The sequence below is a fragment of the Chiloscyllium plagiosum genome, chromosome 3, assembly GCF_004010195.1.
Source record: "Chiloscyllium plagiosum isolate BGI_BamShark_2017 chromosome 3, ASM401019v2, whole genome shotgun sequence".
NCBI classification, from domain to species: domain Eukaryota; kingdom Metazoa; phylum Chordata; class Chondrichthyes; order Orectolobiformes; family Hemiscylliidae; genus Chiloscyllium; species Chiloscyllium plagiosum.
Genome location: NC_057712.1, coordinates 52,674,874 through 52,690,797, shown reverse-complemented (window position 1 = coordinate 52,690,797; position 15,924 = coordinate 52,674,874). Strand labels below are relative to the sequence as shown.

General features: G+C 40.5%; 1 protein-coding gene across 19 annotated transcripts in view; it reads right to left on the bottom strand.

Annotated features, from left to right (window-relative positions):
* Positions 1-15,924, bottom strand: part of LOC122543331 (regulating synaptic membrane exocytosis protein 1-like) — an 845,124-nt gene that overhangs the window by 262,805 nt on the left and 566,395 nt on the right. For all 19 annotated transcript variants that reach the window (XM_043682026.1, XM_043682010.1, XM_043682017.1 and 16 more), the window contains 2 exons: positions 7,230-7,401; positions 1,378-1,531 (listed from right to left, as the gene is read on the bottom strand). In XM_043682026.1, the coding sequence (XP_043537961.1) occupies positions 1,378-1,531; positions 7,230-7,401 (326 nt within the window). The remainder of the gene's footprint in view (positions 1-1,377; positions 1,532-7,229; positions 7,402-15,924) is intronic.

The window sequence follows — 15,924 nt, the reverse complement described above, 5'->3', positions numbered from 1 at the left end:
GCCAGTTCAGGAATCAGGTTTCCACCCCAGAAAAAAGAAGCAGAAACCAACACCAACAGTGACAGTAATATACTGACTGTGGCCCAGCCAGCACAGAGTCAGTCCCCTAAACTGAGGAAATTCTAAATCTCCTGGTTATATTGGTCAGACAGGGCTTTCCTGATTGAACCAGCTTAACAACTCCAATCAAGGATCTCATAGTCAACAAAATCCACCTGGATCCAAACACTGCATAGAGTTTTGAATTACTTGTTAGTTTGATTAGACCCTTGTCATGTACCTCTTATATCTATCATGTTTTTCCAGCCATTTGGTTTGTTTCTAACACCATTCCATTTTTGCTTTTTCTAATTATTAATTAGATCATCAGTCATTCCTTTACTTGCTATTCAGCTGTTGACACTTCATTCACACTGTTTGACAATGTCACTTGCAAATACTTATTATTCAGCCTGTCGACACTCCACTCACAGCATTTGTATTTACCATTTGACATTCTTAGTTACCTGGAATCTCTCTCCATATAAATTCTGTGCCTCTCGGCTTCCCTCCATTTCACCTTATAAAGCAGCAGTGCTCCAAAGGCTTGTGATGAAACAAGCCTGTTTAGTGTGACCTGGTGTCCCATGATTTCTAATTTTGAAGCAATGAAGTTGATTTTTGTTTGGAATTTTAGAAAACCTTAACTAGATTTTACATGGGTGATTAATGGAAAAAATCTCTGACATGGAATGTTTAAAAGAAGCCTCATAAGACTGACAAATATACTTATTAGTTAGATAAATATTATTTACTTAATGAGAAACTAATATTTAATTGCTTTCTGAAATAATGTATTAGTAATGCAAAACTGAATTACACGAGTGTATTCAATGTGTTTATCTAAAATTCCACAGAACTGGAAAACAATTAATTTAAATAATTTAGATCTATTATTAAAAGAACCAAGATAGGAATCACAAGTGAACATTAAGTGCTGTTACCCAAGTATCTCCTTCTGGATCCCTTTGTTTAACAGTTCTTAAAATATTGTAAGAAATGAATTACAATAATATTAATAGTTATTTGGTAGTACAAAGCTTGACTATTGCTGATAAAAGACAAATTTCATCAGTTTTTTGTTTTAATTCTGGTGAAAGTTAAAAACCTTCTTCAAAATGGGTCTTTTCAGTAACACAATTACATTTTTGATTAGGAAAAAAAAAGTCTCCTGCCTAGGAAAATATAAATGTCATTTTATTTTACCAGAGTGACTTCAAGCAAATGTCATAGCCAACGTAGTTCATAATCAATAGAAGAGTTGCTGTATTCTATGCTGTGAACTTACTTAAGAAAATAGCGTCAAGACTGATAAAATTATATTTATAAACAACCTACTTTGTAGCCTTTTACTAGGACTTTCTCCATGGACATGGCGCCGTGGCATATATGGCGATGGCTGAGGCAAAGGTAGTGAAGATACATCATGCGTCTGAAGTTTGTACCAGTGCGGTTCATCATCCAGCAAGGCCGTCTCCAACTCTATAAGGATCTGCAAAAATGCAACAATGTCTACACCACTCTGAAATGTTGCAGACAAACTCTATGAAAGAGGTGGATAAATAACTAATTCAGAGTAGAATGCAGGATTAGAAGGTTATGTGATAAGGAGGATACATTTATAGAAGGGGTTTTATAGAAATAAAACATATCAATGAAAACAATTTAATTAAACTAAATGTAGATTATCAACATTATTATTGGGCAATAGTTGAACTAATCACCACACCACTAAGGAGAATCCCTTGAAGAAATTGACCCTTTAGATAGATTCACTGTTGAACAGAGACTCTGTTGCTTTCTCTGTGGATGTAAAACAGGCCATGCCAGTATTTTGAAGGAAAATGCACCAATGCTTCTTCAATGCTTCTTCTTCCAAAACTGTTGACCACTTTTATCTAGAAGGACAAGGGTGGCAGATGTATTCAACACCCCATCAACTGCAAGCTCCCCTCCAAGCTATTCACCTTGACTTGGAAATATATCACTGATTCTTCAGTGTCAATGGGTCAAATTCTTGGAACTCCCTTCCTAACAGCATTGTGTGTATTCCTACACCCCAAAGAGTGCAGTAATTCAAGAAGGAAACACAGTATGTGAAGAATAAGAGAATGATCAGAAAGACGGTAGGGCCGATCAGGGATAGTGGTGAGAACTTGCGCCTGGAATCTTGAGAGGAAGGGGAGGCTCTAAATGAGTTTTTTGCTTCATATTCATTTTGTTGATAGTGAGAACACTGTGGACCAGGTTAATAGGCTTGAACAGGCTGATATTAAGAAGGTGGATGTGCTGGAAATTCTAGGAAGTATCAAAATAGATAAGTCCCCAGGGCCAGATCAGATGTATCCAAGGTTACTATGGGAAGCGAGGAATGGAACTGCTGCATCTCTGGCAATAATTGTTACATCCTCACTCTGCATGGGAGTAGGACTGGATGATTGGAGGGAGGCGAATGTTGTTCTTCTGTCCAAAAAAGGGAATAAGGAAATCCCATGAATTATAGACTAGTCAGTCTTACGCCCGTCGTAAGCAAGATATTGGAAAGGATTCTGAGAGATAGGGTTTATGACTATTTGGAAAAATATAATTTGATTAAAAATAGTCTGCATTGCTTTGTGAAGGGCAGGTCATGCCTCACAAGTTTTATTGAGTTCTTTGAGGATATGACGAGACAAGTTGACAAAAATCGAGCAGTGGACTTCAGTAAGGAATTTGATAAAGTTCCCCATGATAGGCTCATTCAGAGAGTTAGGAGGTACTAGATACAGGGAAATTTGGCTGTCTGGATACAGAATTGGCTGGTCGAAAGAAGACCAGAGAGAAGCGGATGGAAAATATTCCACTTAGAGGTTGGTGACCAGTGCTGTCTCGCAGGGATCTGTTCTTGAGCTCTGCTCTTTGTAGTTTTTATAAATGAGTTGGATGAAGAAGTGGAAGGATGGGTTAGTAAGTCTGCCGATGACACAAAAATCGGTGGTGTCGTAGATAGTGTCAAGGGTGTTGCAGGCTACAAGACATTGACAGGATGCAGAGCTGAGCTAAGAAGTGACAGATGGAGTTCAAACTGGATAAATGTGAAATGATTCATTTTGGAAGGTTGAATTTGAGTGCTGAGTACAGGGTTAAAGACAGGATTCTTGGCATTGTGGAACATAGAACATAGAACAATACAGCACAGAACAGGCCCTTTGGCCCACGAGGTTGTGCCGAACATTTGTCCTAGCTTAAGCACTATCTATGTACCTATCCAATTGCCGCTTAAAGGTCACCAATGACTCTGCCACTCCCACAGGCAGTGTATTCCATGCCCCCAGCACTGTCTGGGTAAAGAACCTACCCCTGACATCCCCCCTATACCTTCCACCCTTCACCTTAAATTTATGTCCCCTTGTAACACTCTGTTGTACCTGGGGAAAAAGTCTCTGACTGTCTACTCTATCTATTCCCCTGATCATCTTATAAACCTCTATCAAGTCACCCCTCATCCTTCGCCTTTCCAATGTGAAAAGGCCTAGCACTCTCAACCTATCCTCGTACGACCTATTCTCCATTCCAGGCAACATCCTGGTAAATCTCCTCTGCACCCTCTCCAAAGCTTCCACATCTTTCCTAAAGTGAGGCGACCAGAACTGCACATAGTACTCTAAATATGGCCTTACCAAGGTCCTGTACAGCTGCAACATCACCTCACGACTCTTGAATTCAATCCCTCTGCTAGTGAACGCTAATACACCATAGGCCTTCTTACAAGCTCTATCCACCTGAGGGGCAACTTTCAAAGAGCTATGAACATAGACCCCAAGATCCCTCTGCTCCTCCACCTTACTAAGAACCCTACCCTGTATTCTGCATTCTTATTTGTCCTTCCAACACTTGACAGGGTTGAACTCCATCTGCCACTCCTCAGCCCAGCTCTGCATCATGTCTAAGTCCCTTTGCAGCCGACAACAGCCCTCCTCACTATCCACAACTCCACCAATCTTCGTGTCGTCTGCAAATTTACTGACCCAACCCTCGACTCCCTCTTCCAAGTCATTAATAAAATAAAGTGGAGGAACAGCGGGATCTTGGTGTCCATGTATATAGATCCCTCAAAGTTGCTATCCATGTTGATGGAGTTGTTAAGAAGGCCTATGATGTTTTGGCTTTCGTTAATGGGGGATTGAGTTTAAGAGCTGTGAGGTTTAGCTGCAGCTCTGTAAAACCCTGGTTAAACCACACTTGGAATATTATGTCCAGTTCTGGTCGCCTCATTCTCTGAAGGATTATAGATGCTTTAGAGAGGGTGCAGAGGACATTTATCAGGATGCTGCCTGAATTGGAGGTCATGTCTTATAAAGAAAGGTTGAGTGAGCTAGGGCTTTTCACACTGGAGAGAAGAGGTGACTTGACAGAGGTGTACAATGTAATAAGAGACATACATTGAGTAGATAGCCAGAGACTTTTCCCCGGGGCAGAAATGGCTGTCACCATGGGTCATAATTTTAAGGTGATTGGAGGAAGGTATAGGTGGATGCATGGAATACACTGCCAGTAGTGGCAGTAGATTCAGAAACATTAAGGACATTTAGGTGACTGCTGGACAAGCACATGGACAGCAGTAATTTAAGGGGTGTATAGGTTTGGTTGATCTTAGCTTAAGGTAAGCGCTCAGCATAACATCGTGGGCCGAAGGGCCTAAACTAGAACAAAGATCAAAGAAAATTTACAGCCCAGGAACAGGCCCTTCGGCTCTCCAAGCCTTAACCGATCCAAATGTACTATCTAAACCTGTCGGTCAATTCCTAAACATCTATATCCCTCTGCTCCCCACCTACTCATGCATCTGTCTAGATCCATCTTAAATGAATCTACCGTGCCTGCCTCTACTACCTCTCCTGGCAACACATCCCAGATGCCCACCACCTTCTGTGTGAAGTACTTGCCGGGTGTATCCCCCTTGAACTTTTCACCTCTCACCTTGAAAGCATGACCTCTTGTTACCGAATTCTTCACCCTGGGAAAAAGCTTGTCTCTATCCACCCTGTCTATACCCTTGACGATTTTGTAAACCTCAATCAGGTCACCCCTCAATCTCCTTTTTTCTAGTGAAAACAAACCTAACCTACTCAACCTCTCTTCATAGCTAGCACTTTCCATACCAGACAATATCCTCGTAAACCTTCTCTGCACCCTCTCCAAAGCGTCCACATCCTTTTGGTAATGTGGCAACCAGAACTGTACACAGTATTCTAAATGCGGCCGAACCAATGTCTTGTACAATGTTCACATGACTTTCCAGCTCTTATACCGAATACCCCGTCCAACGAAGGCAAGCATACTATATGCCTTCTTGACCACTCTATCCACCTATGCAGCGACCTTCAGGGTACAATGGATCTGCACTCCCAGATCTTTCTGTCCATCAACTTTTCCGTTCATTGTATAATTCATTCTCGAATTAATCTTGTCTAAATGCATCACCTCACATTTGTCTGGATTGAAATCCATCTGCCACTTTTCTGCCCAACTCTCCAGTCTATCTATATCCTCCTGTATTCTTTGACAGTCGCTTATACTTTCTGCTACTCTACCAATCTGCAAACTTACTGTTCAGACCACAAATGCCCTCTTACACATCATTTTTGTATATCACAAACAACAGTGGTCCCAGCACTGATCCCTGTGGAACACCACTGGTCACCTTTCTCCATTTCAAGAAACTCCCTTCAATTACTACTCTCTGTTTCCTGTTGTTCAACCAGTTCTTTATCCACCTAGCTAGAACATCCTGCACACCATGTGACTTCACTTTCTCCATTAGTCTACTATGGGGAACCTTATCAAATGCCTTACTAAATTCCATGTATATAAAAGCCCTTCTTTTATCTATCAACTTGGTCACTTCCTCGAAGAACTCTATTAAGTTGGTAAGGCATGATCTCCTCCGCACAAAACCATGTTGCCTATCACTGATAAGCCCATTCTTTTCTAAATATAAATAGATCCTATCCCTCAGTACTCTCTCCAGCAACTTTCCCACCACCGATGTCAGGCTCACTAGTCTGTCGTTACCCGGAATATCCCTACCACCCTTCTTGTATGGGGGACAACATGAGCAACCTTCCAGTCCTCCGGCAGCTCACCTATATTTAAGGATGCCGCAAAGATATCTGTCAGGGCCCCAGCTATTTCCTCTCTTGCCTCCCTCAGCAACCTGGGATAGATCCCATCCGGTCTTAATAACCTCTAGCCTACCCAACACATCTTCCCTGTGCTATGTTCTATGTACTACTACCTTTTCCAGGGCAATGAAGGAGGGACAATTCAGGGTGGCCCAGCTAGTAATACCCACATTGCATTAATAAATTGAAAAAGAACAAGGAGTTTATCCCCATATTCTGAAAGATATTTATCCCTCAATGAAGATTACAAAACAAAGATTATCAGATCTGTTGGAAACTGCTGTTCATAAATTGGCTCCTGTGATTTCAGCATTATAACAACAGTTACATTTCAAACTGGCTGCACTGATGGTCAGAAATCCTGCAGGGTGCTAATATAAACACCAATTTTTCCTCAAATTTCTTTGTCTACAAACAGGGCAGCACATGTTGGCTCAGTGGTTAGCACTGCTGCCTCACAGAGCCAGGGACCCCAGTTCAATTCCAGCATCGGGTGACAGTTTGTATGAGTTTGCGCATATTTCCCATGTCTGTGTGGGTTACCTCCAGGTGCACCAGTTTCCTCCCGCAATCCAAAGATGTGCAGGTTAGGTGAATTGGCCATGTTAAATTACCCGTAGTATTTAGGCATGCATAAAATAGATGCATTCGTCAGGGATTAAATGTAGAGTAAAAGAGTGGAGGAATGGGTCTGGGTAGGTTACTGTTCAAAGAATCGGTGTGGAGTTGTTGGGCCAAAGTGGTCTGTTTCCACACTGTAGGGATTCTATGATTATAAATGGAATGGAGAATCACTGATTTATTCTTGCTGCGAGATCAAACAAAGACCTTTGGGAAACAGTAAGATCCAATAACCTGTTTCTGAAGTGACATTTTTGCCTGATTGATGACCAGACCATGTAGATAAGCTGAAGCTGGATACTGCTGCGTGTTTAAAATTCTCCAGTCACAGCTTCTGAACGTCTGATCATTACCTGGACTGTTTTTAGCATAAAGACATAGTAGGAATTAAAGCACATCTTTTACCTCTCCGAGAAATTCACTTTCTTCCTCTTGTATTCGAGGCTGATCCCATAGCGTGATTTCCAACATGCGTTCTCGAAAGTCTCTCCGATGTACATGAGAATAGACAAATGTTTGATTCCATTTTGGTTCTGAGCTTCTCTTCACGGTTTTGGTCCTCCGTTTACTCTTGTCACTGACCATTAAAATATACAGTTCAATTATTTTACATTTCTGATGACTTCTTTTTAGAACAGTCTCAGTTTAGATCTCAGTTGAGTAATCAACATTTAAAATACAAAACAAGACAAAACTACAGTTCATTTTATATGTTCTAATTTTTATAGTCAGTAAATAACCAATTGTGTGTTAAACATGTTGTGAAAACAACTTAACTGGTCTACAATTAAAATAAGTTGTCCTGAAGATTTCCAAAAATAACATGTTTTTCTGTATTTGGGATAGAAGATTGAAACCATAATTGCTCAGTGAAGAGATTTACATTCAATTACCCAGCCTGAGTGAACCCCACTGTAATACCTCTATCTCTGAGCGAGGATGCCGGATCAAGTCTTATCAGCCCCTGAATTTTAACATAATAGGTTGATTAATACATATCAATTGCCTAGTCTCTTTATATCTTCATAAACTAGTAACCTAGCTGTCATTAATTTTATTTGCTCCTTTACCCTGTTTCCTTCTTTGGGCCTACTGGAGATTAACAAAGAGGTCTGTTTCAGTACTGTGCCTCATTATGGAGTAAACACTGACCAATGTACTAAGGTTTATCAATTATCAATAATTTAAGAAATGTGACAATCGATTTTATAAATACCTTTGCCCCAGATGTTTACCACTGAACCTTTCTAATGCCTTACTGCTACGTAAGACTTTGTAACAGCACATGAAGGATTTCCAATTACAACAGGTACTGTCAGAAGTTTGGAAGAAATAAATCATATGCATAAAGCACATACTGGATGTGGAACTGTCTGCAACATATGAGGAGCAGAAAAGTGGGTTTAAAGTAGCTCACTATAGAAAAATATCACAACTGACCTCTAGTCTGTTTGGCTAATTAATGTTCAAAGTTTGGGTAAAGATTTGTAGCTCGGGTGCTCGTTGTTGTGGTTCTGATCGCCGAGCTGGAAATTTTTGTTGCAAACGTTTCGTCCCCTGTCTAGGTGACATCCTCAGTGCTTGGGAGCCTCCTGTGAAGCGCTTCTGTGGTGTTTCCTCCGGCATTTATAGTGGCCTGTCCACCACGGCGAACAGAACCACAGCTAAATGTATTGTATACAGCAAATCACTTCATTGTACCTTTTTAAATTCTGTTGCTCTCACAACTGGAAGCGGCAGGGACAGGCCACTATAAATGCCAGAGGAAACACCACAGAAGCGCTTCACAGGAGGCTCCCAAGCACTGAGGATGTCACCTAGACAGGGGACGAAACGTTTGCAACAAAAACTTTCAGCTCGGCGAACAGAACCACAACAATGGCTAATTAATAGCTCATAGCATTCCCTTTCACATGAGCAAAAACCACGAACCACACATTCACTATATGCTCACAGCCCTTCAGTGTTTTTGTTTTGTTCCACCAATCCAGCCTAATCTGGAACCTCAAATGTTTTTGTCCTATTTGCAATAACCTTTAAATTACATTCACTTATGCAGCCTCATGATTCAATAAGGTCACACCTTTGATTTTTTCTGAGAGATACCCTGAAATGAAAAACTTATGAGCAGTCTGCACCATGCCTTCTGAATGTCTTGGTGGTCATACATGTACACAGCTGATAAGAAACAATTACTTGATGACTAATCCTGGAAAGAAATTTTATAACATCATAACTCTGTAAAGTTAAAAATCTCACATCACCAGGTTATAGTCAAACAGGTTTATTTGGAAGCACTAGCTTTCAGGGCATCACTCCTCCATCAGTTAACTAGTGGGGCAGTATCATAAGGCACATAATTTATAGCAAAAGATCATAGTATCATGCAACTTATGTGATATATTGAACACATGTAGATTGCTATTAAGTCTGTCATCTTTCAGAATGGGTTGTAGGTATCAATTCATTAATACATAAATCCCAGAACTTCTTTCAATTCACATTCCTGAAATAACTTAAAGTTTTATCTTAAAAAAGTGACACCTCAGCTCAGACAATGCATTAAAGGTAATAGGTTACAGTCAGTCTGTATTCCAAACTTGAGTCACACTGGTTCTATTTCCAAAGGAGGAATTTATAAAATTCCACATGGATTGACTGCCTAGAGATTGTGCACTTTTTTGTACAAAATAGAATGTATCTGCAAATCCAATTCTGCAAATACAACTTCACCATATAGACTTACATGTGCACGTGCATGCATGTGAGGGAGAGAGAATGTATTTGTGAGAGAGAATGTGTGCATGTGAATGTGTATGTGAGAGTGTGTACGTGAGAATATGTACGTGACAGTGTGTATGCGAGAGTGTGTATGCGAGAGTGTGTACGTGCATTTGCTTGATAGAATGTGTGCGTGAGTGTAATGGAGTATAAGCCTGTGAGAGGGTGTGCACATGGGTGAGAATGTGTTTGAGAGACATAGTTAAAAATCACACAACACCAGGTTATAGTTCAACAGGTTTATTTGGAAGCACTAGCTTTTGGAGGGCTCTGAAAGCTAGTGCTTCTAAATAAACCTGATGGACTATAACCTGGTGTTGTGTGATTTTTAACTTTGTACACTCCAGTCCAACACCGGCACCTCCAAATCTGAGAGACATGCACACTCAACATTGGAATACAGAGAGATTGTAACTTCATACCTTTAATGCATTGTCTGAGCTGAGATGTCACCTTTCTTTTATAAAACCTTAAGTTATCATGGCAATGTGAATAGAAAAAGCTGTGGGATTTACATATTAATGAATCAATACCCGCAACCCAATCTAAAAGATGAAAGACTTAACAGCAATCTACGTGTGTTCAATATATAACATTAGTTGCATGACACTATGATCTTTTGCTATAAATTCTGGGTCTTATGATCCTGCCCCATTAGATACCCGATGAAGGAGTGGTGCTCTGAAAGCTAGTACTTCCAAATAAACCTGTTGGACTATTACCTGGTGTTGTGTGATCCCATTCTGGAGTTCTCCATTGTGAGCGGCACGGTGGCACAGTGGTTAGCACTGCTGCCTCACAGTGTTAGAGACCCGGGTTCAATTCCCGCCTCAGGCAACTGTCTGTGTGGAGTTTGCACATTCTCCCTGCGTCTGCATGAGTTTCCTCCCACAGTCCAAAAATGTGCAGGTTAGGTGAATTGGCCATGCTAAATTGCCAGTACTGTTAGGTGAAGGGGTAAATATAGGGGTTGGGTTGCTCTTCGGAGGGTCGGTGTGGACTTGTTGGGCCGAAGGGCCTGTTTCCACACTGTAAGTAATCTAATCAAAAATTATTGAAGCACTTCTATCCAACATGTTCCATTCCTTCATTGTGTTGCCTAATAACCATGTCTCTTCTAAATAAACATTTTACCTGGCAAATCCTACTTTATATCAACATGTCCTCACAACAGACTTTATCTGGGTGAATCGATATTATACACTGTCCTGGCTACGACATTCTGCCTGAGGTCTCTGAGATTTGATATTGCCTCATCAAAACATTTTGAATTGTATTTTATATACCTTTTATTATAAAACAAAATTTCCATTGTTTAGTTTCATATTTTTTAAATGTATAACCTTGAACCTATGAATATGAAACTGGGCTAAGGCCAATTATATCAAAGTTCAGCAGGAGCTTGGAAATGTGGATGGGGGGCAACTATTTCAAGGGAAGTCCACATTTGATATGTGGGAGGCTTTCAAAGATAGGTTGAAGGTAGTGTCCCTTTGAAAACAAGGGATAGGAAAGGCAAGATTTGTGAACCATGGATAACAGGAGAAATCGTGCTACTAGCCAAGAGGAAAATGGAAGTGTACATAAGGTCCAAGCAGCTAAGAACAGAACGGTCCTTGGAAGAATATCAGGAGAGTAGGACCAATCTTAAACGAGGAATCAAGCGGGCTAAAAGGAGTCATGAAATAGCTATGGCGAGCATAATTAAGGAGAATCTCAAAGCCGTTTATTCATATAGAAGAAGCAAGAGGGTGACTAGAGAAAGGGTTGGTACACTAAAGGATAAGGAAAGAAGGTGGTATGTCAAGCTTGAGAAAATGGGTGAGATTCTCAATGATTACTTTGCATCAATGTTCACTCTGGAGACGGACATGATAAATGTTGAGATTAGAGATAGAAGTTTGTTTACTCTGGATCACATTGACATAAGGAAGGAGGATGTGTTGGGTAGGCTAAAGGATATTAAGTGGACAAATCCCCAGGACCGGATGGGATCTATCCCAGGTTGCTGAGGGTGGCACGAGAGGATCATGCCTTACCAACTTAATAGAGTTCTTCGAGGAAGTGATAGATGAAGGAAGGGCTATAGATGTAATATACATGAACTTTAATAAGGCATTTTATAAGGTTCCCCATGGTAAACTAATGGAGAAAATGAAGTCACATGGTATGCAGGGTTGTTCTAGTTAGGTGGATAAAGAACTGGTTGTGCAACAGGAAATAGAGAGTAGCAGTTGAAGGAAGTTTCTTTAAATGGAGAAAGATGACCCATGTGTTCCACAGGGATCAGTGCTGGGGCCACTGTTGTTTGTGACATACAAAAATTATCTGAAAGAGGGCATTTGTGGTCTGATCAGTAAGTTTGCAGATGACACGAAGATTGGTGGAGTAGCAGAAAGCATAGGGGGTTGTCAAAGAATACAGGAGAATATAGATAAACTGGAGAGATGGGCGGAGTGGCAATTGGAGTTCAATCCAAGCAAATGTGAGGCGATGCATTTTGGATGGTCTAATTCTAGAGTGAACTATACTGTAAATGGAAGAGTCTTGAGAAAAGTTGATGAGCAAAGAGATCTGGGAGTTCAGCTCCATTGTACCTTGAAGCTGAATAGAGTGGTCAAGAAGGCATATGGTATGCTTGCCTTTATTGGACAGGATATTGAGTATAAGAGCTGGCAAATCATGTTAAAATTGTACAAGACTTTAGTTCGGCTCCATTTAGAATACTGTGTACAGTTCTGATTTGGAGATGCCAGTGTTGGACTGAGGTGTACAAAGTTAAAAATCACACAAGACCAGGTTATAGTCCAACAGGTTTATTTGGAAGCACGAGCTTTCGGGGTGCTGCTCCTTCATCAGGTGGTTGTGCAGAGTAAGATTGTAAGAGACAGACTTTATAGGAAATGTGTACAGTGTGATGTAACTGAAATTATATATTGAAAAATACCTGGGTTATTTGTTAAGTCTCTCATCTTTTAGTTGCTTTTAGTTCTTTTAAAGCGCAAAGCTTTTTTAAAAAAAGTTACATTCTCAAGTGAATTTTAACAATTGGTGTCATGTCGGCTCAGATAATGTATTGAAGGTGTGAGCTTCCCTGTGTGAGGCTGTCTGTGTTGCAATGGTCAGACTGATTCTAATCTAAAAAACAGATTTACAGAATCTTACATGAATTCATGTGGTTTTTGAACAAAGCAATATGTAATTCTGCAAGTACAAAGTCACCCCACAACTTTTATGAGAATGTGTGCATGTGGATAAGAGTGTGTGTGTGGGGGGGGTGGGGCAGGGGAGGCATTGAACTATGCACACACAGACAGACGGACGCACACAGACACTCTCTCCCAACACACATACTCTCACGCAGACCCTCTCTCATCTACTCACATACACTCCCACACATACACTCTCACAGATTTATAGCCCTTTACACTCACACTCTCACACATACATGCACTCTGTCACAGACACTCATAAGCCCCCCCACCCCACACACACATACACATACAAGTTTGTGGGGTGAATTTGTACTTGCAGAATTACATTTTACTTTGTTCAAAAACTGCATAAATCCATGTAAGATTTTGTAAATCCATTTTTTAGATTAGAATCAGTCTGACCATTTTGGCACAGACAGCCTCACGCAGGGAAGCAAACACCTTCAATCTGGGTTGACATGACACCAATTGTTAAAGTTCATTTGAGAATGCAACTTTTTAAAAAAACTTTGTGATTTACATATGAAAGAACTGAAACCAACATGATCATTCTAAAAGATGAGAGACTTAACAAACAATCCAGGTCTTTTTCAATATATAATTTCAGTTACATCACACTGTAAACTTCTGATATAAATTCTGTATCATACAATCTTACTCTCCATAAGATTGTATGGATGAAAGAGCAGCACTCTGAAAGCTAGTGCTTCAAAATAAACCTGTTGGACTATAACCTGGTGTGTGATTTTTAACTGTGTATAGTTCTGGTCGCCGCTTTACCAAAAGGATGTGGGCGCTTAGGAGCGGGTGCAGAGAAGGTTTACAAGGATGTTGCCTGGTATGGAAGGTGCTGGTTATGAAGAGAGGTTGAGTAGGTTAGGATTGTTTCCATTAGAAAAAAAAAGAGATTGAGGAGGGACCTGATTGAGGTGTACAAAATCATGAAGGGTATAGACAGGGTGGATAGATTAGATTAGATTAGATTCCCTACAGAAACAGGCCCAACAAGTCCAGACCAACCAACTGAAGAGTAACCTACTCAGACCCATTCCCCTACCCTATATTTACCCCGACTCTGGCAATTTAGCATGGCCAATTCACCTGACCTGCTCATCTTTGGATTGTGGGAAGAAACAGAGCACCCTGAGGAAACCCATGCAGACACAGGGAGAATGTGCAAACTCCACACAGACAGTTGCCCGAGGTAGGAATTAAACCCGGGTCGCTGGCGCAGTGAAGCAACAGTATTAGCCACTGAACCATCGTTTTGCCCAAAAGCTTTTTCCTAGGGTGAGGGATTCAATAACGAGCGGTCATGCATTCAAGGTGAAAGATGAAAAGTTTAAGGGAGATACATATGGAAAGTACTTTACACAGAGGATGGTAGGTGCCTGGAACACGTTACCAGCAGAGGTAGTAGAGGCCAGCACGGTAGATTCATTTAAGGTGCGTCTGGACAGTTGCTTGAGTAGGTGGGGAGCAGAAGGATACAGATTCTGAGGAATTGGGATATAGGTTTAGACATTTGATTTGGATTGGCACAGGCTTGGAGGGCCGAAGGGCCAGTTCTTGGGCTTTAAATTTTCTTTGTTCTTTGTATAAAACTTTTCTACTGCTCCATAGCACGGCACCCAGCTTATTGTCTTTCTTAGTCAATGATATAGAACTAACTGGGTGTCATGGACTTTCTGTCATCACTTTCATTCGTTTCCTTATATCTATTCTCTTTTCATTTCCTTTAATCATATACATTTCCTACAAACATCCAATTTCAACAATTTCCATTGCTGTCTATTCCAAACCATTGACATACATATGAAACAAAAGCGAGCCTAGAACTGAACTTAACTTCCAAACCACTTTGCAAAATTTTCAATTCCCTCCTTGGCATTTTTAAACCTTGGCATTTTTTTTGGATTCCACACTTCAACCTCCTCTAGTAAATTCATACACCAAGCGTGACAAAGGCTCTTCTAAAGTCCACATACATTACATTTCCTGCATACACTCTTTAAAGAGAAAGCTTTATTTCAACTGTTTTTTTATAGTTTTCACCTATTTGTCCACTAATACTATTATTAGTACTCAAAGGTGGAAATAAGGGCAAGCAAGACACAGTATGCGGTACCTACTGTGTGATGAAATTAGACTAGACTACAAAAAAAACGACTAATTAATTAACTAACATACTGCTTGGGCAAGATGTGGCATAGCAGGTTGGGAGCCTGGACTACAGAATATAAGAATTTGTGAAAAGAGAAACTGCACCAAGTAAATGTCTCCACCACAAACCATTCTGACTCAGAGTATCAGGAGTTAGGCATTGAATGTAGAAGGTGGGCATCTGTGATAGAGACGAGAAATAGTCGACACAAGCACAAAACCCTAAGGCTTTCTATAGGTATGTTAGGAATAAAAGAATGACTAGGGTAGGAATAGGTCCAGTCAAGGATAGTAGGGAGGTGGGCATCTGTGATAGAGACGAGAAATAGTCGACACAAGCACAAAATATTCATGGCTGGATATTAAACATTCAACATATAACACAAGAAAATATATAAGAAATGATAAAGAGAGAAAGCAGACAGGTGAAGTAGATGTACTTATTCAGAATAACAAATAGCAGTCATGAAGATGAACACAGCAATCATTAAGATAAAAATAGAATCCATATGAATACAGATAAAAAGATAACATAGGATCCATCATGCTGATAAAGTAGATGACAGACTTCCTTATAATGGAAGGGAGTTGGATGTAGAAATATGTGGTCAAATTCAGATAAGGAGCAGAGGCTTACAGGGGATGTGAAAAAATGTTTTATCACCCAGACGGTGGTGGCAATTTGGAGCACACTGCCTGTAATGGTGGCAGACACAAAAACCCTAATAACATTTAAGAAGTACTTAGATATGCACTTGTGATGCCAAAGCATGCAACCCCATGAATAATCTGCTGGAAAATCAGATAGACTCATAGAGCCATAGAGATGTACAGCATGGAAACAGACCCTTCGGTCCAACCCATCCATGCCGACCAGATATCCCAACCCAATCTAGTCCCACCTGCCAGCACCCGGCCCATATCCCTCTAAACCCTTCCCA